The following is a 27,251-nucleotide window of genomic DNA, read 5'->3' as shown; positions in this document are numbered from 1 at the left end:
AGCCCTTCTGATTCCCATCTTTAAATCTGTTCTCAAACTACACCCCCCCTCCAAAAAACCCCGAGTTAGATTGATTTTTGTGATGGCGATAGCATTCTTTAGAGTTTGCCATTAAAAAGAGCTTCATGGGCAGTTCATGCATTATTTTTTTATTTTTTAAATTTATTAATCAAATTTATGTTGCCGCCCATTTCACTGAAGGCGATTCTGGTTAGTGCATAACCATAGATTAAAAAAAACCTGATATAACAAATGCAAAAACGGTAGTAATAAATATCCTAAATCTCCAAAATGAAAGGAGAATAAAAAATGCCCCCCCTCAACAATGGAGCCATCTACTCAGGTCCCCAGTTCCCTTACAAAACCCCAGTAACCAGATCTTGGGGGACTTCCAGAATATCGAAAGGATGGAACCAACGTAATTTCAGGAGGAAGGATGCTCCTTTAGGCGGGGTGCGCAGCAGAGGAGACACGTGTCCTGGGAACCACCAAACGTAGATCTTTGGCCAGTGGTGTATTATTAGGATAGCATTGCCAGCTACCAAAGTGTGGTGATTAAAACTCGTATTACCAAAGCAAAATGTAAAGTACCTAATCAAGCTTCTTCCCTTGCTTTCTGAATTCAGCTCTTAAGTTTCTCCTCTGAAACTAATTTGTTGTCCTCATTGTCTAATATTGATTTACAGCTGCAAGAATCTAACAGTGACAGACAGCTGATTGAGACGTCGCCTGTCCTCCAGAAATTGACCGAATTTGAGGATGCTATTGGAGTAATTTTTACTCACGTTCGCCTCTTGGCGCGGGCTTTCACTTTGAGAACAGTGGGATTTAACCATCTGACGCTGTGAGATATTTTTTTCTCTCTCTCTCCCAAACAGATGCCTTGTGCTTTCTTTCTGTAGGAAGGCTGAGTGGCTGTTATTATCCAGGAAGAGAGATTGGGCTGGTCTACAGCTGTTTCCCAGTTCCGATTTTTCAAAACCTCTGGCTTTGGAGGTCCTACCAAAGCATCTGTGGTTTCCCAGATTTGTAAACTGATTTGTTCCAGATTAGTTGAGATTTTATCACATAAATATTGAAGGACAAGAAACAACATTCTTGCATTTTGGGATGCTTAACTACCCAAAATTTGCTTCCGACCCTGACATAGGTTGAATCATCTCTTCTGTTTTTAACTAGCTACAATTTGTCATTTCATTAAAATTAAAGAAAGATCAAATCACCCCGATTTGTGCAGAAGAACCATAGCTGAAAATATCCAGAGGGGTTTTTTTTCTTACTTATGCAGAAACATAGTCAAACAAATGTTTTTTTTTTTTCACAAATGTGATGTTATTCCCCTCAATTCCTACAGTTTATGTTTTCATAAAGTGACTCATAGCTAAATTTATAGTGGTTTCCCCTTATTACTTCTGACAACCTAAAAGCATTATTTTTGCCTTATCCGGCAGAAGTGGGATTTGCAGCAACCTGAAAAATGACATTCTGTGCACAGTGGCATCACAGAAATGCAGCAATTACATGCCTAATCATAACATTTACTTGGTGACATTAAATGAGTTTTGTCACTTGCCTCTCCTTTGCTCTCCCACGAACACCCCTACTTAGCGAATACAAAAATACTCTGCATTGTCTTAAATTGTATGATATGATCACCAGCGTATTGTTCTGCCTTTTTAAAAACATCCAGCTCTCTAAGGCAAGGTAGTGTCTGTCGTTCCCTTCTCTGTATAATCTCTTCCTTCCTTTAATCTCATGCTTCAGGGGCCATAATCAGAGGATGGAGTTTTTGGGTGATTCCATAATGCAGTTGGTGGCCACCGAGTACTTATTTATACATTTCCCTGATCATCACGAAGGCCACTTGACGGTGAGAGCATCATCCATTATTCTTGGCAGGAGTAAAACTGGGATAGTCTGGTTATAGGAGGAAATGGGGAAAAAAGAGAAAGCAGCAAGGGAATTATTTGAGTTTAACTGAATATCCGCAACCGCTCTTAATAAGGTTCTGTTAATTTGAAAATGTGAATCCTGCCACAATCAAGGAAATGTGATTTATGGAGCCTGGGAGTGATGTTATCTCTTCCTTAAAACAAATCAATAGCTTTAATAGCAGTGGTGATTAAGTTATCCCTCTAAAAACTAGAGGTAATTCTAGTTCATTTGCAGGAGAGCGAAAGCAATTGAAATCAACAGTGGCCATTAATATGGGACACCGTTCTTGCTTCTCGGGGGCTAATAGTGCAAGAAGCAACTTTATGAAATTCGCTTTTTCTAGGCTCCGCTTTCTTCCTGATTATTAAGCTAAACTGTAGGCGAACAATCTTACATCTTAGGGGATGTATATGACCGTCACCCATAAGAACTGGGGGCTGAAGAGCCACAAGGAGCTTGTAGGTAATTGCTGATTGGTTTTCTGCTGCCGTTCATGGCAGGAAATCAAACATTCCAGAAACCAGCAATCTCCAGTATGTTTCAAGAAGTAAACGGGGTAAAAGAGGCAGAATGATGAATGGCTTATATGTGAAAAAAAAAAGAACTGCACGCATATGTGTGAATGAATAAATGCATGCGACTAGGAATCTCTGTAGTTGTTTGAGTGTAAAAAAAATAGTGCTCTCCATTGCACTAGGCTGTGGATGCACAATTTTTAGGGGTTAGGAATTTTAGGGAACCACAGAGACACATCTCTTAGATGAAGAATAGATGAAATCAGAGAAAGGACGTGTCCCAAGTGCGTTTTCCCCCTTCCTCGTGTATTATTTTTCCCTCTCAACCTCTGCCTTCTACATCTATCCTAAGATCCTTCATTTTTATTTCATCACTAGCTGATAACCTGGCGCTGCCCAGTTATTTATTTATCCCAACCCTCCTTCCATGAACATGCGACCCCAATTTCTAATGTTGGATTTTTCCCCTTACCAGAGGGAGCCCCCTTGTGGAGTTCTGTGAAGCCGTTCCATGGCAATTCCACAGTGCTGTACAGTAGAAGCCATTTTAAGGCACAACAGGCTGCATCTTAACAGAACACACACCCCGAAGGGTCTTAGGGGTGTCTTACCCCACACAGTATTTGTTTCCAAGGGGAAGTCATCTGCGTACCAAGTTTGGTTGAAATTGCTTGAGGCAATTTCCAGAGTTATGCTGAAACATGCACAGTCATTTTTATATATATAGATTTGCCCAAAGCAGGCAGAAAGGGGTTGCAAAACAATTTGTGGGTGTGCTGGTTGTTTCTTCATCAGGGTTTGACCCTCCAGATACTTAGACTTCCTCTTTTATTGGCCTCAGCAGTGCTAATGGCAAAAGATTATGAGGTTAAGGATATTCTTGCTTAACAATGGTAATTGGAAACTTCATTGCTAACCAGCACTGTTCTTAAGCACAACGTGATGTGACCGTGCCAACTAATAACGGCAGTGTCAGCCTTTCCAGTTGCCGATGTTAAGCAAATTGTGCACTCTCATGAGAACCTCATACAACAATGGCTGGCCAGGCCTCCAGGCTCCCCCTTTGACTTTGTGGGTGAGAAGCTGGCAGGGAAAATTTCAAGTTTTAATCACACGGCCACAATTGGAATGGCCGGCCAGGTACAGCATCAAGCGTCCGAATCACCCCCACAGGACTGAGGGGAGAACTGGGTCACTGCTCATGAGTCCGACTCATTCAATTCCATTGTAACTTTGAAGAGCCACGGAACAAGTGGCTATTTTGTCCTGTTGTTAAGTAAGGACTAGCCGTAATCTCAAGCCTTCCAGTATGGGCATCGTGTCTAGCCTTGACTTGAGATGCTAAGATACAATTCACTGACTTTGCGTTAATTCGGGATTTTTTGTTTTTCACAGTGAATCATTTTTTAAGAGTTTGGTGATAGAGTGTAAATAGAATGCAGAATAACAAGAGTTGGAAGGAATCTTGGAGGTCTCCTAGTCTAACCTCCTGCCTCCTTAAAGATAAAGGTTCCCCTCACACATATGTGCTAGTCGTTCCAGACACTAGGGGGCGGTGCTCATCTCTGTTTCAAAGCCAAAGAGCCGGCACTGTCCGAAGACGTCTCCATGGTCATGTGGCCGGCATAACAGCTCACCTGTTACGCGGTGCTAGGGATTCGAACCGCTGAAGTGCCAACCTTTCTGATCAAAAAGTTCAGCGTCTTAGCCACTGACCCACCGCGTCCCTCCCTGCCAACTTAGGAGAACCTAAAAACCTAATAGTCCTTCATCAGCCATCCTCCTTCACTATCACTATCCTTTAAAAAGATAAGAACCGAGGTGGCGCAGTGGGTAGAGTGCAGTACTGCAGGCCACTTCAGCTGACTGCTAGTTCAGCAGTTCAGCGGTTCAAATCTCACCGGCTCAGGGTTGACTCAGCCTTCCATCCTTCCGAGGTGGGTGAAATGAGGACCCGGATTGTTGTTGGGGGCGATATGCTGACTCTGTAAACCGCTTAGAGAGGGCTGAAAGCCCTATGAAGCGGTATATAAGTCTAACTGCTATTGCTATTGCTAAAGCAGATGCCCTTATCAATGCTGCCTTATCTTGGAACGTTCTAGGCAGTTTAAATTTTAACACCACCTTTTTTGTTTGAAAGTGGAACATATCTCCCTATTTTGATTCCCTTGAGGTTTCTTGCATCCAATCTCTTTTATCCACTATGGTTGACGTCATAGTTCCATCCGATTTGTGAATACGTTATATGCTGCTTCTTTACGAACAGGCTGACACTTGTGTTTTTCATTGAAACCATTGGAAAGAGTTTTACGAAGGTTGTTTTTCTGCGTCACGTGCCTTCCATTTCTCAGTATTACTATCTTCTTTCAAATAACACCCATATCTTTTAGTCTTCTCTTTCTCTTTCTCAGCTACTCATCCACTCTTCATATCCTATGCAAATTTCAACATTTTTGCTTTGATTCAAAGCAGATATAGTCCCAAGAATATTATGTGCTTATTATTTTGGAAAGTTATTGCTGTTAATTAGCACATTTGCCTCCCCCCCCCTCAACTAATTCTTGAGTCTCATAGATGGCTGCATTTTTTTAAACAACCCCCCCCACCCCACATTTTCTTACAATGGACACATGGGGGACCAACTCATTTGTCTAATATGACAGGATTATATGTTTTTAAACTATTTCTGCTCAATTAGCCAAAGCCATAATAACGCTTACAAAATCAAATATGGAAATAATAAATCTTCAGCTTGCGAATTTTACTTTAACAACTAGAAGCAGTGTTCTTAGACAGTTTCATAATTAGCAAACCATTAAGTAGCTCTCTTTGTTTCGAATGCAAGTAGCAGAGCCCACTATGAACTACTTTCAGTGTGATATTAGGTTCCACCACAAAACTGCATTCGACTAAAGCGCGCTCGACGAAACCGCGTACCTGACGTCATCACAGCGCGACGAAAAAAGCACGCTGTGAGCGCTAAAGCTAAAATTAACCCCTAAACCTAAACCTAACCCCTCGAAACCTAACCCTAAACCTAACCCTTAACCTAACGCTAAACCTAACCCTTAACCTAACGCTAAACCTAACCCTAACCCTTAACCTAACCCTAAACCTAACCCTAACCCTTAACCTAACCCTAACCCTTATCCTAACCCTAAACCTAACCCTTACCTTAACTTGAATCGGCTTCCTTTCAAAGCGCTTTTTAAAGCGCCCTTTTTTCTCCGCGGTCGCTGTTGTCGTGCTGCTGATGACGTCAGCGACGCGCTTTAATCGGGCGCGCTTTAGTGGAGCGCGGTTTTGTCATGCCACGCGATATTAAACGGTGGCCAAGGAGTTAGAAAAAGAAGCTAGGTAATCCTTATTTGTGCTTCTTTCTTCCATGACTGGAAGGAGAAACAAAAAAAAAAAAAGTTTTGCTTTGATTAACCATGATTTGGCCACCGTTGTTCAGACTTGATGAAGGGCTTCATGGTAACCACAATCACAAGAGTTCCGTTTCAAATTGCATTTCATGCAGATGCCCTGGTTCCCTTTCCTTGAGTTACAGTTAGGCATGATGTGGGATACAGATGAAAGAATTAACATGATGTGCCCAACATACTGCCTACAGATACCAGCATCACAGCAGAACATTCCTTATGTGTTTTCAAGCCTTCATTCACACTGTTTTAAAAATAAATTTAGTTTTGGACAGAATTACAAACTAAAAAGCGCTGTCAAGAATCTACTTGAAGAGTAGATTCTACATGGGGCTGCCCTTGAAGAGTATTCGGCGACTTCAGCTAGTCCAGAATGCGGCCGCGCGAGCAATCGTGGGTGCACCTCGTTTCACCCACATAACACCTATCCTCCGCGAGCTGCACTGGCTACCTGTTGATCTCCGGGTGCGCTTCAAGGTGCTAGTTGTCACCTACAAAGCCCTTCATGGTATTGGATCTGGGTACTTGAGAGACCGCCTACTGCCAATCACCTCCACTCGACCAATTAGATCCCACAGATTAGGCCTCCTCCGAGTTCCATCCGCCGGTCAATGTCGACTGGCAACCACGCGGAGGAGCGCCTTCTCGGTGGCAGCTCCGACCCTATGGAACGATCTCCCCGTGGAGATTCGTACCCTCACCACCCTCCAGACCTTCCGCATAGCCCTTAAAACCTGGCTGTCCCGACAGGCCTGGGGCTAAAGACTCCAACCCCACCCGAATAGTATGAATGTTGTGCTTTTAACAATGTATTGTCTTATGTGTAACTTGGTTTGTTCTCCCCTCCCCCTGAACTGTGAGCCGCCCTGAGTCCCCCCAGGGAAAAGGGCGGCATACAAATAAATATCTAATCTAATCTAATCTACTTTGATTCTACACAGGGCTGGTAGACTTTCTTAGATTTCTTTTTAAATGCCCGTAGTCCATAGCTTTATGTGCAGATGTGTCCATCACTGGTCCAGAAAAGATAAACTGGGGCTCCAAAGTGTCTCTTTGAGGAAGGCAGCTAGAGAGGGTGGGAGGGATCAACCTCACCAGTCTGACTTTTGGTCAGTTGTATTAATTGGTGTCACTGACTGGGTCATCTCTTTTGCAAACGGGCAAACTTCCCTGGTTCTTTGGGTAACTATGAGATGATCTCAACATTAAAATGTGACTTTTCCACTGGAACAGTTGTATATTACTGGTTGTATATGCACAGTTGTATATTATGGCTAATCTAAAAAGAGCTGGAAGGAACTTCTGTTCAATGGGTACCAAGACAAATAACATTTGATTGCATGAATGGGCAATTTTTTTTTCAACGTTTGCCTTTCTAAATAAAAAGAGAACATATGCAGTGCGGATAGGATGCTTGACATTTAAGATAAATAGAAGTAGTGCACGATCAGCACAAATCACTCTGCTTTTCTCGGGACAGGAATGAAAAGGGAGCACCTATATATATTTTGGGAGCACCTGAATCCTTCTATCCGTTTCCTTCTGCCCTTTACAGGTTGATTGAAGGCATGCAATGAGGTGAATGTGGCAGGCCTTCCCTGGTAACCTGAGGAAGGAGGGAATGGGATAAGAGTGCACCCCTCATTTCTATTTGTGCCTTCTTTTAAAAATTGCTGGAAGAAAACAGAAGGTGTTTATACCAGATAAATAATAGCATTTTTTTGTGTTTTTGTTTAGTCAAGCAAAAGCTAACAACATGTGATGTGTCTAGGCCAGATTGGGGAACTGTGGCCCTTTTATGAGTTGTGGACTCCAACTCCTATCGGCAGAATTCATGCTGGCTCGGGGATTCTGGGAGTTGAAGTCCACAATTCATAAAAGGGCCATCGTTCCTCACCTCCGATCTAAGCTAAAAATTGGGTGTTGCTGCCATTGAAGAGGGTTCGGAGACTACAGTTGGTCCAGAATGCAGCCACGCGAGCGATATCGGGTGTACCTGGGTACACCCATGTTACACCTATCCTCCGCGAGCTGCACTGGCTCCCCATTGGTCTCCGGACGCGCTACAAAGTGCTGGTGATTACCTTTAAAGCCCTACATGGCACTGGACCTGGATATCTGAGAGACCGTCTCCTGCTACACACCTCCCAACGTCCGATAAGAACTCACAGGCTAGGCCTCCTCCGGGTGCCGTCGACCAGACAATGCCGGCTGGCGACCACTCGGGGGAGAGCCTTCTCTGTAGCTGCTCTGGCTCTGTGGAACGAGCTACCAGCAGAGATCCGGACCCTCCCCACTCTCGTGGCCTTCCAAAAAGCCACCAGAACCTGGCTGTTCCGACAGGCCTGGGGTTGCTGATTTTTAAATCAGGTCCAACCCCCAGCTAAGCCAAATGTATGTTGTGTTTTTAAACTGTTTTTGTTTCTCTCCCCTATGTGTTATTTTATTTTATTTTGTATTTGTAAGCCGGCCGGAATCCTCCGGGATTGGGCGGCATATAAGCTCATTAAATTGCGAATTGCTCAGAATGCCATGCCCATTGACCTGAGTGGAATCTCTTGCCTTGGCAGTTGCTGCGAAGCTCCTTGGTCAACAACAGGACACAAGCCAAAGTGGCAGAAGAACTGGGCATGCAGGAGTTTGCCATCACGAATGATAAGACCAAACGCCCAGTTGCCCTGCGAACAAAAACATTAGCTGATCTTTTGGAATGTAAGTGCTGATGCTGTTAATTCATTTTCCTTCCCTCGTGGTTTGATAGCTAAATAAAGTTTCAAAATCAGGTGGTGCAGCAACAATTAAAGGCAAGAACCAGACCAAAGAACCTCTAAGGTGGGGGCTTCAAGAAAGTTTGTTTATATGATCGATGTGTTACCACTAGAAGGGGAGAGCCTTCTCTGTAGCTGCCCCGGCCCTTTTGGAACGATCTACCCCCTGAGATCCGGACCCTCCCCACTCTCTCGGCCTTCCGTAAGTCTGTTAAGACCTGGCTGTTCCGGCAGGCCTGGGGCTGTTGATCTAGATTGATCTTCAGCCCCGTTAAGATCGAGTGTATGTTGTGTCCTCCTTTAACTCATCTTTGTTCTGTATTTTAAACTTTTTTTAAAATGTTTTTAAACTCTTTTTATGTAAGCCGCCCGGAGTCCTTCGGGATTGGGCGGCATACAAATCTATTAAAATTGGAAATTGGAAACTATCTGCCATCCTGAGGATCTGAAATGTGTAGTACTGCCTATGTATAGCTTACATTAGAAAATGATTTGCCTTCCATTGTTATTCTTGGATACCTCCAACCTTCTTTAAAGCAAAGGAAAAAATTGACTCCTTTCTTTTATTTGAAATATAATCAATTTATAATTTCCTAAGTAGCATTGTTTCCAAAGGCACCGTGATGAAAACCCACATTGTAAATGGAATGCTGCCTTTTTCTTAATTTTAATTTTGTTTGAGGTTTTTTTTTTAAAGTTGTTCTTTCTGTACAAGAGAAGTGGCAATAAATAAGGTAATCTTTATCCAGAGCATTTTAATATATTTTGTGAGTTGAGTGGGCACAGTGTCTCTTGCCAGATCCTTTTAGTAAATGGAAGTAGTTCACAAACCGTCATAATTTATGGCCCAGGCTCTGAGAGTGTGTGCTTTGCTGTGATTTATTTCCAAAAAACTTCTAGTCTCCTGGCTAAACAATGGGATTTGAAGAGCTGTCTCTTTGTCTAGTTTTTCAGAATTGCTTCTTAATTAATTTGTGTAGATCTTGGCATTTTTCATTGATTCAGTTTCTCAATTTTTGTTAAAGAAGAAAGCCTATTCCGCAGTATAAAATGATGGTGTGTTTTCTCAGTGACCTTGAAGTAACCCAACCGCCTCAAACTCTGTTCTGAAACAGAACCAGGCAGGAAGGTGAAACTTTCCTTAATTTGGTGGATGGCATGTTAAGATAGAAGAGACTATTGTGGAAAGAATGGGCAGTTAGTGTATTTCCCTGTGTATTTAGGAACAAAAGTGAAAGAATCTCTGATTGGGATTGGAAATATCTTCCTTGACCTGATACTTGACCTGATATGTCAAGGTAGCAACCTGATTGAAAATTAAGCCAAAACACATCCTGTCATTACAAGGATGGGGAAAGCCAATTTGGGAGAAATTTATTTTATAAGTGGAAAACAGGAGCATCTGCAAGGAAAAGTTCAATATTGAAACATTGCAAAGTTTAGCAGAACATTTGTTTGCTATTTTTTTCCAGGTCTATTAAACAGTAGAGTTTGATTGATCTTCAGTGGGACTCACGTTTTAAGAGTTTGAATTCCCGCTTCTCACCTAAAAGGGAAAATATTCATAGTGGACTAATAACATGATAGATTAATCCAATTCTTCCTAATGTGGCGCCTTCTTAAAAGAATTTGGACTATAATTCCCAGCATTAATCAATTAGTCGTAGTTCCAAACTATGCAAAGGGAACTAGGCTCAACAGCCGTCTTCATTAAAATACATGAACTCAGATACTGACCGAAAACAATTTGATCAGTTTGTAATTTAGATGAGTATGTTTTCAAACGTGGCAACTTTAAGACATTCAGATGTCCGCTCCCATAATTCAGATTTGTCAAATTTGAAAAACTTTTATTTAGACCGAGGCCATTACACACATTTCCATCTCCTGCGTTTCTCCCAGCCAGCCTTAGAAGGAGATTGTAGCATTGTGGCTTAAATTGTTCTAACAGGGTAAAAAAAAAAAGAAATTCCAGTTGTGAGTATAGCCCTTGCAGCTGTAATCCTGCAGTGTTTCTCAACCTTGGCCACTTGAAGATGTCCGGATTTCAACTCCCAGAATTCCCCAGCCAGCATTCTCTGGCTGGGGAATTCTGGGAGTTGAAATCCGGATATCTTCAAGTGGCCAAGGTTGAGAAACACTGCCTTAGAGGTTCTTTAGTGCAGAATATGGTGTGTCCTGTGTAGATATGGAAAGTGCTAAAAGCACAAGCTTTCCTACAGCTCCCTCCACAAATCTTTGGTATGTGTGAATTGCTTGAAGTGAAAGACACAAGTTGTTTCCTTGCTGTTTATTTCTGAGCAAACATATTTAGTAAATCAATTATCTGCTCTTGCTTTTCATTTTATGTTTACCTCTTTTTACTCATGTCTTTCATATATCTTTTGTGGATAGAGTGGACTTTTAATATCCCTGCAATATTTTTCCTCCTCTCAGACTTTCCTTCTTCCCAAAATAATAAAAACACCTCTCACTCAACTATCCGTCTTTTGGGTGTTTTAATATATACCATCACAGGCTCACCGTTGACTTGGAATATTTGCAACAGATTGCCTGGAAATATTAATGTGTGTTTGAAAGAAAGTAATATTCTCGTAATGTTTGGTTATTCTTTCTTCCTCAGCCTTTATCGCTGCTCTGTACATAGATAAAGATCTTGAATATGTCCACACCTTCATGAACGTCTGCTTTTTCCCACGATTGAAAGTAAGTCTCCGAGCGATTGTTATGTGTTACACAGCCGAGAAGCTCACTTTGCTAGGGAGTCCCAGCTGGACCAAGAATTTTGCTCTCCGTGTCCTGAGTAATAATAAAGGTTTTAAATCTCTTTTCTCTCACATTAGTGGCTTAGATACACGTAGTTCTTGATTAGTGCAGTTAATGAATCCTATGAAGAGATCACATTATTTGAATTTGCGCTATTCAAAGCGACATTTCTTTGGAAAATAGGGTAATGGCTTCCAGCTCAATGGAAATAGGCAATGTTTTTAAACATAATTTTTATATTTTATTAATGAAATGCTGAACAACATTAAAAGTGGATAAATCTATATCCAAAGGGTAATTTCTATCTCCTGCATTCTGTCTTCAAAATGAGCCTTTTTGTTTTGAGCTTCGCTGGGAAAAAAAAAACATTCCTTTGGTCCATTTTGTATGGTCCGTGACAAAATTTTGGTGGTCTGCAGAAAAATTATTTGCATTTTTTACATTGCACTAATTGCTATTTACCTTTTTTTAAAATTCATATTAGTGGTCCACAGAATTTAAAATTATGAATTTAGCGGTCCCTAAATTTAGTTGTAAGGTTGGTGACCCCTGAACATCTAGAACTCCAACATCTACAACCTTAATAGCAACCTTAACTGTTCATGCGCTGGCATTAATTACAGTTACGTTGGATTTTGGCTTGCATTAAACATGGTATCAATTTATCAATCACACTAAATCAAATTTTGCATTATTTAAGCACACGCAAATTGCAACCCTACCTATACTAAGAGAAAAATACATTTGAAAAGGCTTTTTTAAAATCTAAAGTATTTTCCTACTTTCCAATCAATTGAACAGTTGTTATTCCTGCCCCCCCCCCCTTTTCTTTTTTGTCCATTTTAGGAATTCATCCTAAATCAGGATTGGAATGATCCAAAATCTCAACTCCAGCAATGCTGTTTAACTCTCAGAACAGAAGGGAAGGAGCCAGACATTCCTCTGTATAAGTAAGGAGATTGATTTATATACAGGCATTATCACTTTGGGACTCCTTTTTTTAAAAAAAAAAAAATACCATATGACTGGAATTAAGTATCACACCCTTTGTTCAAAGAAGGAATTAGTTTCCCTGATCAAATGAAAGGATACTACTGTTACACTTTGGATCTCAAATTCAATTTAAAGCATTGGAGATATAGTAGCAATAGCAATAGCAGTTCGACTTATATACCGCTCCATAGGGCTTTCAGCCCTCTCTAAGCGGTTTACAGAGTCAGCATATCGCCCCCAACAACAATCCGGGTCCTCATTTTACCCACCTCGGAAGGATGGAAGGTTGAGTCAACCTTGAGCCGGTGAGATTTGAACCGCCGAACTGCAGAACTGCAGTCAGCTGAAGTAGCCTGCAGTGCTGCACTCTAACCACTGCGCCACCTCGGCTCTTCATATAGTCAAGAAAGTTTGTGGAGGTGTGCAATACGATGGCTGTAAGTACAGTAGACATTGAAAGTCTTAGACATATTCAATTTCCCCAAACTCAGTTTTCGGTTCTTAAATCACCCAATTGCTTCTGCAGGTGCTGCAGTCATCTCCCAAGTTACTTTTCCTTGATCATGGAAACGCTATGAGAGGATAGCAGTAGCAGTTAGACTTATATGCCGCTTCACAATGCTTTACGGCCCTCTCTAAGCGGTTTACAGAGTCAGCATATTGTCCCCAACAATCTGAATCCTCATTTCACTGACCTTGAAGGATGGAAGGTTGAGTTAACCTTAAGCTAGTCAGAATCGAACTCCTGGCAGTAGGCAGTGAGTTGGCCTACAATACTGCATTCTAACCACTGCACCATCATGTCTCAAGGATAGATAGATAGATAGATAGATAGATAGATAGATAGATAGATAGACAGACAGACAGACAGACAGACAGACAGACAGACAGACAAACAGAGAGAGAGAGATAGATAGATAGATAGATAGATAGATAGATAGATAGATAGATATAGAGATAGATAGATATAGATAGATATAGATAGATATAGATAGATAGATATAGATATATTGATAGAGATAGATAGATAGATAGATAGATAGATAGATAGATAGATAGATAGATAGATAGATATAGATATATTGATAGAGATAGATAGATAGATAGATAGATAGATAGATAGATAGATAGATAGATAGATAGATAGAGAGAGAGAGAGAGAGAGAGAGAGTTATTAGTTATATATAGTTATATATATTGAGGCTAACTCACTGCTCACGGCCAGGAGTTCAATACTCAACCTTCCATCTTTCTGAGGTCAGTAAAATCCTGGGGCATAAGAGAAATTGCTGGACATTCCTACCTGCTTTCCAGGTAGTTTTCTACTCATCCTGTCTTCAGACCTGATAGGAACAGACTTTTGTTGTTGTTATTGTTTAATAAAATGGTTACTGTCAGAACAGGTAGTGTTCCACTATATGTATGGTGGAAAAGGCTGCAGAAAGTGTTGAGATGTTTTATCATTTAAGATTACGTTTTGGGGTCAAGGGCAAAATATTAAGGGTATATTCCGTCCCGTTCAAATAAGAAGTAAGGCTAAAGTGAATGACTATAAGATTGAAGGATGAAGTCATTCTAAAGTATATGATGCCATTGATGTTAACCATGTATGTAGAGTGGAAGGTTATATCAGAAAGAGAAGCAATTATTGATTGACAGAGGGAAAATTCTGTAATAAGCATACATAAATATTCACCAATGAAATGACGGCATTGTCTCATAAAATAACCTGTCGAGGTTCATCCTTGTGCTGTGATCTTTGTTAAAATAGTTGCATTTCTTTTCAGATGTCTTAGAGACTTAGAATGTTTTCAGGACTGTTTTCTTTTGCTTGTCTGTCTTGTGGCTTAGAACCCTCCAAACAGTTGGACCTTCTCATGCCAGGACCTATACCGTGGCTGTTTATTTCAAAGGCGAAAGAATTGGATGTGGGAAGGGACCAAGGTACATAAAATGTTTGAATACTTATATAGTCTATATGTCTGCCTGCCTCCCCTCCCTCCCCCCCTCTCTATTCTCTCTTTCTCTCTCTCTCTCTCTCTCTTTCCCTCCCTCCCTCTCTCTCTTTCCCTCCCTCCCTCTCTCTCTTTCCCTCCCTCCCTCCCTCTTTCTCTCCTTCCCTCCCTCTCTTTTTCTCTCTCTCTCTCCCTCCCCCCCTCTCTCCCTCCCTCTCTCTCTCTCTTTCCCTCCCTCCCTCTCTCCCTCCCTCTCACTCTCTCTCTTTCCCTCCCCCTCTCCCTCCCTCTCTCTTTTCCTCCCCCTCTCCCTCCCTCCCTCTCTTTTCCTCCCTCCCTTTCTTTCCCTCCCTCCCTCCCTCTCTCTCCCTCCCTCCCTCTCTCTCTCTCTCCCTCTCTCTCCCTCCCGCTCTCCCTCCCTCCCTCCCTCTCTCTCTTTCTCTCTCTCTCCCTCCCTCTTTCTCTCTCTTCTCCCCCTCTCTCTCTTTCTCTCTCCTTCCCTTTCGCTCTCTCTCTCCCTCCCTCCCTCTTTCTCTCTCTCTCTCTCCCCCTCCCTCTATCTATCTAGTCAACATGGGTAAAGGGAGCTATATGATGTTCGCTGGTATATTAAATCGGACTCCTAAAAAAGTGAATGTTAGAAATCCTCTCCTTTTGTGCATCTTAACCTGGAAACAAGACAGTCTAAGGTTCACAGACACATTGATTCTCAAAGTCAGGTTTCCAAGGTGAGATTGGAGAAGTCTGCCTATTAGTGGTATAAAGCAACAATTCTGAGTTTCAGTTATTGTTGTTCTTTGGAGAACCTTTTCAGTTCATAAAATATATATATATTTTCTGATGACTTTGCTTAGTGCCAGAAGGTCAAGAGATAATGTGTAAAATATTTTAGTGCATTATTAACTTTTTTTTTTTAAGTCCTCAGCTTCAATTTTTTTTTAACCCCTTGAAATTGTGTTTGGGGCCTTACTAAAAAAAAAATAATAATAATGATTGTTAGGGAGAGAAAGAATCTTCCGTGGGGAGAGGTAGGACACAAGGGAGTGTCCAGTGAGGGAGTAATATATGGAAAGCTGTAGAAGAATCACCCTGTTTAATGCTTTAATGCTGCGAAAGATACTCTAATATCCACAAGTTCTTTTCAAAGAATGCAGCAAATTGATAAGCTGGAATTGGCTGCACAATCGTGGTTTATTTTTAGCATAGTGTTGCCTTCTCCAGCTTTGTGCCAAGGCCCAGCTAAATCTGGATTCAGTCACAGCTCAATCTAACCTATAAACCGATTAGTATCTTCCAACCTGATCGTCCATTTTATGGAAAAATGATTTCGGTAAGATGAATGGGAAAAACATCTTAAAGTTCTCTACACGGTAAATGCCAAGTGCTATCTGCAGAATAAATAACATTTAAAAGGGTTTTTTTTCCCCACTTTTCCTCGACTATGCACAAAGCATACTAATGTTAAGAATAACATTAAAACAATCCCTAATAAAATAAGGTGGTTTGGGAAGAAATGAGCTATAATGTTGCTATCCATTTTTGCTGATGGAGATGGGCTTTTTTTCGTTTGTTTAATTGACTTTTAATTGCTTTGTTAAAAGAATTTTGAAGGGGGGGGATGTTTAAAAGTATGGATCTTTGTTTTTAAAATAACTCTCTGCAAAACCGAAATGTATAATAAGTAGTGGGGCTGGGGGACTGGAAGAGTTTTTATGGTAACAACTGCCAGTAATTATTTGGTAAAAAAAAAATTAGTTACTGCACAGCAGTTCTGGGAAGCTGTAACTTGCTTCTGAATTACATTTGTCATAATTTATTTATTTATTTATTTATTGCAGCATTCAGCAAGCCGAGATGTGTGCAGCGATGGATGCACTGGAAAAATGTAAGTGGGTTTCTTGGAAATTACTAAAGAGTAATTCTGGGGAAGAGTTGTAGGCATTATGTGCAACGGAGGGAAAATACAGGTTAGCAATAGCAATAGCAGTTAGCCTTATATACCGCTTCATAGGGCTTTCAGCCCTCTCTAAGCGGTTTACAGAGTCAGCATATCGCCCCCAACAACAATCCGGGTCCTCATTTCACCCACCTCGGAAGGATGGAAGGCTGAGTCAACCCTGAGCCGGTGAGATTTGAACTGCTGAATTGCAGGCAGATGGCAGGCAATAGCAGTTAGACTTATATACCGCTTCATAGGGTTTTCAGCCCTCTCTAAGCGGCTTACAGAGTCAGCATATCGCCCCCAACAACAATCCGGGTCCTCATTTCACCCACCTCGGAAGGATGGAAGGCTGAGTCAACCTTGAGCCGGTGAGATTTGAACAGCCGAACTGCAGAAGTGCAGTCAGCTGAAGTAGCCTGCAGTGCTGCATTTAACCACTGCGCCACCTCGGCTCTTAAAGATTAAAGTGAATGTGTTGCCCCAACATTGTTTACAATGATCATTTCTGTTAATAAAACAATTTATTGACTAGTGGAATAAACAGTTTTAGGTTCTCTTATCTCCGCGGTCATGAATGATACTTAACTCCATGTTGCGTTTTAGGCGTGGTCTCTGCCAGTGGGCATCGACCTTCAGGCTCACGGACTTTCTCTATTTACCTGTGTAGCATTCACAAAATGCGGGTAATTCTCAATTTACGACCACGATTGAGCCCAAAATTTCTGTCGCTAAGTGAGTTTTCGCGAGTTTTGTCTCGTTTTACGGCCTTTCTTGCCGCAGTCGTTAAGTGAATCACTGCCGTTGTTGAGTTAGCAACATGGTTGTTAAACGAAAGCCAGGCTTCCCCATTGACTCGGCTTGTCAGACGGTCGCAAAAGGTGATCACACGACCCCGGGACGCTGCGACCTATGATAAATATGAGCCACTTGCCAAGCATCTCACTTCTGATCACATGACCACGGGGAGGTTGCAGTGCTTGTGCAAAAAACAGTCACATCTTTTTTTTCAGTGCCGTTATAACTTTGAATTAAACGAAATTGTTGTAAGTCAAGGACTTCTGTACAGACTCCTGTTTTCATAACAAATCGGGAGTTGATTGCCGCTCACTCAGATTGCATCCGCCCTTCAAGATCGTTAAAATCACGAGTACTTCCTTGATTTTAAGATTACGGAAAAAGAACCTTGCAAGCACTGAAAGCACTTCTCCTCTCCCCTCCCTCCCTCCCTCCCTCCCTCCCTCCCTCCCTTCCATTTCCATTTATTGAATTTATAGGCCGCCCAATCCCGGAGGACTCCGGGCGGTTTACAGGAATAAGAAATATTAAAAAGGATTAAAATAAATAAGACACAACCAATTAAAAGGAACACAACATGCACCCAGTCTAAGCGGGGCTGGACCTCAATCCAGAGGTCAACAGCCCCAGGTCTGCCGGAAAAGCCAGGTTTTGATAGCTTTACGGAAGGCCATGAGAGTGGGTAGGGTCCGGATCTCGGGGGGTAGCTTGTTCCATAGGGCCGGAGTGGCAACAGAGAAGGCCCTACTCCGAGGCATCGCCAGCCGGCATTGTCCAGCTGATGGCACCTGCAGAAGGCCCATCCTGTGCGATCTTATCGGTCTTAGGGAGGTACGCGGCAGAAGACGGTCTCGTAGATATCCAGGTCCTAGGCCATGTTCCTTCCTTCCTTCCTTCTCAGAGAACAAGGGGGCCCCCCCCCCTGAGTCTCCGGGAGAACTTTCCCCTTCCTTGTTCTTCTGTGGGCTGAAACCCCTCTTGTCTAATCGTTGTCTAAAGCTACAGCGTCGTCCCCCCCCTCGCCTGTCCCTCAGGGCCATTTTCCCACAGCCTTATTACGGATTGCCCAGCATTTGTGATAATTTATCACAGAGTTGAGCAACAACTAGGATCTCCTGCCCCACTGCCCCCAGGCAGCTATCATAGGAACTAGTTTGAAGAGGAGCAAACATCTGCAGAGGTGGGGATAGTTGTTGGCTTCAGCCTGAGGGGGCCATGGATGTCGACACGGGATACGTCCAGCACATAATGTGCCTGCATAGAGCACGAGGGCATTGAGGGAAAGGAGCAAAGACTCCGTTTCTAAATAAAATCCTTTCCCCCTGCTGAGAAATGTCGCTTGCAGGAGATGAGTATTTTGAAGTGGGCTTGTATTTTGGTGAAAGCTTAGATGTGGGGGGGGGGGATATTTGCTTGCTTGCTATTCTGCACAACTTTTATGTCTAGCTTTCTCCCCTTATCATCATCATCATCATAATCCCTTGGAAGCATTCATATTTCAGATCCAATCGCCAGGGATGCAGTCGAGTAAAGTATAAGAGCTCTCTGGCCTGGGTCCAGCAAAGCACTTAAGCCCATGCTTAAATTCAGGCCTGCGAGTATCCCTCTGACATTGATGATCTAGGTATATAGTGATTAAAACAAAGTCGCTGTTTTGTTAGATGGGGGCAGTGCGCTCACCTTGTAAGGCTGATGGCAAAAGTCACAAGCTCCTGCCAAATGGGAACCTAAATCTTTGTATTACAACCCTACGTAACTCTCCGTCTTATTGAAGCCTCCGACTGAGGTTGCTCTGCATCTATTTATTGGAGCAGAGCTTTATCCATCGGAGCTGAGCACATCCACTTCCATCAGGCAGCTTGTAATCTTGGCTTTTCTTTCGTTGAATATCTGCTTCTGGGGAGATTTTCATTTCTACATTTGTTCTCTGTTCATCATTTGCGTCATGGTAGGACTGTGGAGACCTGGGAAGAAACCTTTAAATCATCCCGCCGTTCTTTCCCTCTGGCAGTGTTTCTCATCCTTGGCCATTTGAAGATGTCTGGACTTTAATTCCCAGAAGTCCCCATCCAGCATGCTAGGTCAAAGTGGCCAAAGTTTGGGAAAAACACTGACCTATAACATGGGCACAGAATCTGAAACCTCTGGGCCAGAGGTGCCTCTAGACTTGTGCCCAGGGGGTCCCCAGCCTTTCTGGCTTCCGGGCCCAGTTTCGGAAGAAGAATTATCTTCCACGGACCAACAGTGTAGAGCCTGGCTTCACCGTGGCACGACAAAACCGCGCTCGACTAAAGCGCGCCCGATTAAACCGCGTCGCTGACGTCATCAGAAGGGCGCTTTAAATAGCGCTTTGAAAGCAAGCCGATTCAAGTTAAGGTAAGGGTTAGGTTTAGGGTTAGGTTAAGGGTTAGGATTAGGTTTAGGGTTAGGTTAAGGGTTAGGGTTAGGTTAAGGGTTAGGATTAGGTTTAGGGTTAGGTTAAGGGTTAGGGTTAGGTTAAGGGTTAGGATTAGGTTTAGGGTTAGGTTAAGGGTTAGGGTTAGGGTTAGGTTAAGGGTTAGGTTTAGGATTAGGTTTAGGGAGGTTAGGTTTAGGTTTAGGGGTTAATTTTAGGTTTAGCGTTTACAGCGTGCTTTTTTCTCCGCGCTGTTGTCGCGCTGTGATGACGTCAGCTACGTGGTTTCGTCGAGCGCGCTTTAGTCGAACGCGGTTTTGTGGTGGAACCTGGCTTCACACAGGCACATGCTTGCACATGCTTGCTTCCCAACATGCCGGTACCAATCCATGGACCTGGGATTGAGGATCCCTATTGTAGGCTGATCCTGGAGCCCCCTTAAAAAGCTATTCCTAACACTGGGCATTTTTCAATGTAAAGGAATTTAAGGCTGACCTTGGGGAAGGAACAAGCCATTTAGGAGGGGCCTTGAGAAGAGATGACACAATCCAGAGATTGAAGCAAATGAAAGAAACTCATATTAACCCTGCCTTAATATTCTTTACTATACACTATACGTTGGGATAGAAAGAAATATGGACAAGCTTTCAAGAGTCTCTTGTTATACCCTCCAACATTACAATGGAAATCCTGGAATCCCTGCAATGCCAGTGAGATTAAGAGCCGAGGTGGCGCAATGGTTAGAGTGCTGTACTGCAGCCACTTCAGCTGTTATCTGCAGTTCGGCTGTTCAAATCTCACCGGCTCAGGGTTGACTCAGCCTTCCATCTTTCCGAGGTGGGTGAAATGAGGACCCGGATTGTTGTTGGGGGCGATATGCTGACTCTGTAAAATCGTTTAGAGAGGGCTGAAAGCCCTATGAAGCGGTATATAAGTCTAACTGCTATTGCTATATTCTTGACTTGGTCTACCTCCAAGGGCTGGTTTAAGTTAAAGGGCAGTAATACTAACTAAAAATAAATATGCATGAAATCACACCATTTGAGCAGGGTCCCTTAAAGGCCAAAGGCCCAGCCCCCCAAAAAAGGCTGCATACTTCTTGTCTTTAATTCAGCTCATGTGTCTTCAAAACCAGATGAGGGATTCTGATGACAAAAGTTTTTATGTTAGCTGGATAGGTAACTCTCTACTTATGTTCTTAGCCAGGACGTGTATGTCTGAATCATATTAAACAATAGAGAAATGTTGAAGAGTGATCAAGTTTCCAAGTGATTCTGGAGGAAAAATCATAAGAAAAGACCCGTCCAATCTTTGCCTTCCATTGTAAACCAATTGGCCCAAACGCCTTCGGTTCCACCACAAATGCGCAAACGACAAAAGCGCGTCTGACTAAACCGCGCCGACGAATGAGTGCTGAAGCGCGCCGACAACAGCGCGCTGACAGAAGCGCGCTGTAACATAACCCTAAAAATAAACCTAAACCTAACCCTAAACCTTACCTTAACTTAAATTGCGCTTCTGTCGGCGTGCTGTTGTCGGCGTGCTTTTGACATCGCGGTTTTAGCGCCGCGGTTTTGTCGGCGCGCTTTTGACGTTCGCGCTCTTGTCGGGTCACGACCGCCTTCTTTTTGCACAGCTTCTGCAGAAATGCCTTTGTTTGTTGGGATGAAATCTGAGCATTATCCATTCTGACCCTTCACCACTGGGAGATATCGGTCCCTCAGTCATGGTTTCTCTCACCTGCAGAATGTCACGTTGCTTCAGAGAAGTGATGTGCTTAATAAGATCCTCTTGAGTTCGAAAAACATCAAAGCTCTGCTTTCCGTAGCTCTTCCTTCCTTCACCTTTGGCTTCAGCTGAATTTCCCAGGTGGTGCTTTGTTAAGCCTCCTGTTCCCAAGGACACCAGCTGTTTCGGCATCAGCACAAGCTCATCTATCACACGTGGCAATTTGTTCTCTGGCACAAAACTCAACCCGGGCAACACTTTCCACGTTGACCTTCCATCTGGCATCACCGTTGTTGATGTGTTTCTACGCCTTATTTTGCACCACTTTTCCTGAGTCGTATTAACTGATTCTGGCTCCTGGAGTGGGTGCTTTGGTCTTTAGGAGGCTAATGGCTTCTCTGTCTGTCTGTCTGTCTCTCTCTCTCTCTCTCTCTCTCTCTCTCACACACACACACACACACGCCTGTTATAGTAGTAATGGGGGAAAATTGGCTTGATTAGCTCCAGATGGGCCTCTTCTCATCTTTGATGAAGAATGATAGAATTTTTCAGGACTTCTCAGCATAATCCATTAATAATCTATGTTTTATGGTAGAATTTTATCATCATAATCAGGATCTTTCCAGCCCTTCTGCTGACATGTTTTATGGTAGAAGGTTGCTGAACAAGTATTTTATGGAATACGAGGATCAACCATCTTCTTACAATCCTAATATGATCTCTAAGTAGTCATCAACTCCAACGGATCTCTGTGGAAACTTTCATAACATAGAAAACAGAGTTGAATACTTCATAGTTTTGAGGTGGCATCTCAACTGAATCCCAATATTTATTAGAGCTTACTCCATTTAAATCATTCTGATTGCTAACAAATGTGATAAGTCTTATTCACATAAATCTTATTCACATAAATCTTATTCACATAAATCTTATTCACATAAATCAGTAGACTACTTCTAAGTAAATAGGGGATTACAAGCAAACCAATATGTGCAACAAGTACTCTTTATCCTGACTTGTTAATACAATAATAACAGCTGGGTGTTATATTTGATGGTGGCAAGATCATGTCATTGGCTGGCTTTTATTGATATGAAATATTTTTTCTTGTCTCAGATAATTTTCCTCAGATGGCCCATCAAAAACGGTTCATTGAACGGAAGTACCGGCAAGAGCTTAAAGAAATGAGGTGGGAACGAGAACATCAAGAAAAAGATCTAGATGATTCAGAAGACTTGAGGAAATAAGGGGGAAGGAAACAGTGGCATATCCGCTTAACTTTGACCATGGCCTATAAAAAAAACCCATCCTGGTTTCATGAAACTAAATGAAATCATGTTTGCTTTTGTGGTTTTTTTAAAAAAAAATATTATTAATATGTTTTATCTCCATTTTGAGAGGCAAAGCTGTATTCATAACATTTAAAAAACGAATTTTTTTGAAGAACATACGCTTTCTGAAGATGTCCCCAGCCTAGGTTTGTGAACAATAAAATGTTTTATTTCAAAGTATGTCATGTTCTAAAAATAAGGGGAAAAAAATAGTGTTATTCATATTGTTGTGTCATATGAAATGATAAGGCATTAAACAGAATGCTCTTTTCCGCTGCCTTCTGCCTCTGCCACGCTACAGGTAAGAAGATGTTTATGAAATGAACCCAGGGCACAAATGACCAGGCTCAAATTATCCTATTTCGTACACATTATGCCCTTCTCTGGCGAAAGCTCTAACACTGGGAAGAATGGAGGGGAAGAGAAAACGAGGAAAACCAGCAGAGGGAGTGGGGGGGGCGGCTTCAATTAAAGTGGCAACGTGGACACCTGAAGGACCACGTTGAGATTGTAATGGAGAAATGCAGCCACTAAGAATTGACAGTGACATGATGGGCGCATAATAATAATAAAATGTATATTAAACTTTGTTTGTCTTGGTAACATCTTCACAGATGTTAACCCTAACTCTAAAACGTGATCAGTTATCAGTTTTAAAGAAGGGCGGCTTATGAAGGGGCACATATGTAATCAAACCACCATTCACCCAGCTGACCAGCGCCATTTAATTCGGGTTCTCCTTCCACCATATGTCTTTCTCCTCCATTTTATGGCAGTTGGGAAATCCAGATGTCTTGTCATATTTCAAGGTGTCACATTTTATCTCCGTTTACTGATCTGCTCTTAGAACTAGAGTTACTAGACCATACAGCTGTGTGAAAAAAATCCTACACACTTTACGGTTTATGACATTTTTTTTTGGATAGGCCATTGATTTTATGATATTTTATGCTAACTGCTTTGCAAATATTGTTATATCTAAATAAATACTGCTGTTTTTTAAGTGAAAAGCATAAGCTTTTTGCAATTTGGTGCTGTTTGGATGGGGATTGTGAATTTTCTTGCACGCTTACAATGACTATGAAAACAGATTAACTGATGCACACCCAGTGACATACGTGTTGCAATTACTAAGGCCGATGCTAGTGTTTTGTTAACATTTTTATTGTTTGTGACCCTGAAAAGGACCATTTAGGTAACCAAACATGGCTACTAATATGAAATTGGCCAGCCCTTATTGGTTATCACCAGGTGGCATCACTTCAGCATAGACTATATAAGCTTTTGCACATGATCTTTAGTGACAATGTGGTGCCAGGCTGCAGTAATGGACTCAATCAGCTCCTGCAAGTCTTCAGATGCTTCTTGCTTATTTCATAACCAATCTTGGCCCACAAGTTCTCAATTGGGTTCAAATCCGGGCCCTGAGCTGGCCAATCCAGTAGTCGAACACCATACTTCTTCATCCACTGCTGAACAGACTTGGCTCAATGACAAGGAGTGTTGTCATCCTAAAAGTAAAAGTCTTCCCTACAAGTTGCTGAACTGAAGGAAGCATGGTCTTTTCCAGGACTTCAACACACTGCTTGGAATTCACGATTCCCTGCACGATTTGTATCCGACCAATACCAGAAGCAGCGATACAGCCCCAGATCATCATGTGCAATGGATGCTTCACAGATAGATTCAGACAGTATGGTCTAAATTCTTCAGCCAGAAATCTTCTGACATACTTATTGCACTGATTCCCACTCAAGTAGAAATTGCTCTCGTCACTGAAGATGATCTTGGCCCACTGTTCGTTGGTCTACTTGGCATACTTCTTGGCCCACGCACGTCGCCGAGAGCGGTGAGCGTCTGTGAGCAAAGGTTTACTTCGAGCCCTGCAGCCTTTGAACCCTCTGGCAAGCAGTCTGCGATGCACTGTGCTTGTGCACACTTTGACATCACATGTTTCACCCCAAATTCTTGTAATCGGAGGCGAGGTGAGCTTCCTGTCAGCCATCGAAATGTGTTGCAGAGCCCGATCTTGCCGCTTTGTTGACTTTCTTGGTCTTCCAGAGCGGAGCCTGTCATCAACTGAATCAGTTATTTGGTATATTTCAACCTGCACACTGTGGTGCGATGGCATTTAACTCTCTTGGCTATTTCTGTACAGGAGTAGCCCTCTTCATGAAGCACAAAGTGCTCAGTACTGGTGGAAGCAAAGGCCTCCATCCTTGCCCGCAGCCAGAGCTAAATTAAATTTCTCGATGCTTTTCATGCCTATTTATAGTCAGAGAGCATGACAACATTGATTGGCTCATAGATTTAGCCTCTGTGCATTTTGATTGGTCAACCAAAGCTCACTGCTGATTGGCTACTTTCAATCTTAACATTTTCAAAAATTCAACTTGTGTTTGTTTTAGCACATAAACTCACTCACAACCTTAAAAAGACTTTGGTTATATTAATAAAAATGATGCATCTCAATTCGACTACAGAAATTTTCATCAAAGTACTAATTTTATGTAGATTCTCTGAGGGAAAAGTTGATTAAAACAGGTAACAGCTTAAAACTGAAAGCGTGCAGGACTTTTTCACACAGCTGTATATTTATTTTGTGTCCTGGTCTTTGATAATTTTGTTGGAAGATGTTCACCACACATAAACAATATTTGCATTTATTGTTATTCTCTGTCCGTGATAATTTTTACCAGGCTTATTCCATTTTTTTAAAGTTAATATATCTTGTTAAATGATGTGAGGAAAGTTATATTTCTTAATCTTCCCAATTTTTGTTTTCAGTTACTATTTGAAGTTATGCAATCTTTGCAATGATGATGCATATTATAGTGTGTATATATTTATTATACACATATAGTATGTGTATATATACACATTATACACACACACACACACACACACACACTCTTACACTGGAAATATAAGCAATTAAGAAATTCTGTGATGATTAAACAAAATCAGAACCATAACAGTAGCATGAGGGAAATAATTAGGGCTAGGTACTATTCTGAAATTTATCATTCCAAAAATGGAGCATTAATGTAGCATTAATATACTTTTGTTCAGTACATTAATATTAAAAACATTGTTTTTCAATGTAGGCCTGTTGTTATATAATCCAGCATTCTTTTAAAAATCAATAGAAACCATAAATCTGCAAATTCCATAAATAATTTAAATTGCATCAAAAATAATTTCATTTTCTAGCAGCCAGTAGCTATTATTTTTTAATATTACATAAGGTAGGAGTCGAAAACAATTTAGTAATTATGATCCACCAATAATAATAATAATAATAAAACTTCTTTAAATGCTCAACATCATTCTCAATAATCTTAATCATCGGTATATTTTTACATTTCGTTGATACCTAAAAGATTTTAACGTGGGAAGTTTTCCTTTAAAGAATAGATGTATTTTGGGATGTTTCCTCCTTTTGATAGATGATCCGTTTATCAGAATTACAGGTGCTTTAGTTGTTTATTGAGACCAAGATCACCCAAGCTTGATGAACTGTCTTGTCCCTATTACATTGATCCACTCCGCCTGCCCTGGCAGGAAGGGCCCTTTGACTAAAGAGTTTTGATTGGTGGGATCTAGGAGGAGGGCCTTCTCTGCCATTCACCCCATCCTGTGGAACATCCTACCTGTGGAGGTGAGGTTGACCTCTACTCTCTTGACCTTCCAAAACAGTGTTAAGACCTGGTTCAGCCAACTAGCTGGATATTCAAGAGTGATAAATAGCCATGGGGTGGCTGGTTCCATGTAGAGGCTCTTTCAGACTTTTCGTATCATTTTTATGATCTCTTTTATTATAAATCACCCAGAGGTAGCGATACTGTGAGGTGTATAAACTTTGGTCAATTAAATAAATGTGTAAGTGTAGTACTTTGAAGTCAATGCTAAAGACATTGTGTCCTGAAAAGTGACTTGTAGAATTAATAGTGTACCCTCTCCTTGCTTCATCCTATAATGAAGAAGGAAGGAAGGAGGCAGGAAAGAGAGAGAAAGAAAGAAGAAGGGAAGGAAAGAAAGAAAGAAAGAAAGAAAGAAAGAAAGAAAGAAAGAAAGAAAGAAAGAAAGAAAGAAAGAAAGAAAGAAAGAAAACAAACCCTGGGGGCCTTAAATCCCAGTTTGAAAAGTAAATATATTCTCCCAGGCAGCTTTCATTGATTGTGTCAGCCATAATTGTAATTCAACTTGTCATAACAAAGTTTGTACGGGAATATAAACTAGGGGGAAAAAGCCATTTTGAATTCACTGGATATTAAACATGCTAATGTTATTCAATATCCAATTACAGAGTTTCTGGAAAGACAATTAAAATTCTGGAAGATAAGGAGTCTCGGTGACTTCATTGGACAGGTCAGCCAAAACTGCCTCATCATCCATCTGTTCTTGGGGTGATAAAGATTTTCAATTGCTATCATAAACTTTTAAACTTTGTCATAATTAGTGGGGGGGGGGAGGGGATGGTTTACTTTAGTCCTTGAAGAGATGGGCCAGACCTTTGCTAGAGAAGGTCTCTTGGTGATATTCTTGGCACTTTGAGATGCTTTTGTGTCAGGGAGAAAAGAGTTAAAATAAAACAATGTGCTTTTAAAGATCAAATGTGGGTATTACTAAAGCCCGGAGAAATGGATTAAAATGTTTCGCTTCCAGGTTGGGAAACTTCTTATGGTAGTTTCATTGGGCAA

General features: G+C 41.6%; 1 protein-coding gene across 4 annotated transcripts in view; it reads left to right on the top strand.

Annotated features, from left to right (window-relative positions):
• DROSHA (drosha ribonuclease III) overlaps positions 1 to 22,728 on the top strand; it is a 116,309-nt gene extending 93,581 nt beyond the window's left edge. For all 4 annotated transcript variants that reach the window (XM_032222610.1, XM_032222611.1, XM_032222609.1 and 1 more), the window contains 8 exons: positions 687 to 844; positions 1,765 to 1,870; positions 8,446 to 8,587; positions 11,267 to 11,349; positions 12,256 to 12,359; positions 14,254 to 14,346; positions 16,196 to 16,242; positions 22,334 to 22,728. In XM_032222610.1, the coding sequence (XP_032078501.1) occupies positions 687 to 844; positions 1,765 to 1,870; positions 8,446 to 8,587; positions 11,267 to 11,349; positions 12,256 to 12,359; positions 14,254 to 14,346; positions 16,196 to 16,242; positions 22,334 to 22,464 (864 nt within the window). In that variant the 3' untranslated portion in view covers positions 22,465 to 22,728. The remainder of the gene's footprint in view (positions 1 to 686; positions 845 to 1,764; positions 1,871 to 8,445; positions 8,588 to 11,266; positions 11,350 to 12,255; positions 12,360 to 14,253; positions 14,347 to 16,195; positions 16,243 to 22,333) is intronic.
• Positions 22,729 to 27,251: the final 4,523 nt, after the last annotated feature.

Source organism: Thamnophis elegans, chromosome 8 (genome assembly GCF_009769535.1).
Source record: "Thamnophis elegans isolate rThaEle1 chromosome 8, rThaEle1.pri, whole genome shotgun sequence".
Taxonomy (NCBI): domain Eukaryota; kingdom Metazoa; phylum Chordata; class Lepidosauria; order Squamata; family Colubridae; genus Thamnophis; species Thamnophis elegans.
Note: the sequence above shows the minus strand (reverse complement) of the source record. Positions and strands in the feature narration are given on the sequence as shown.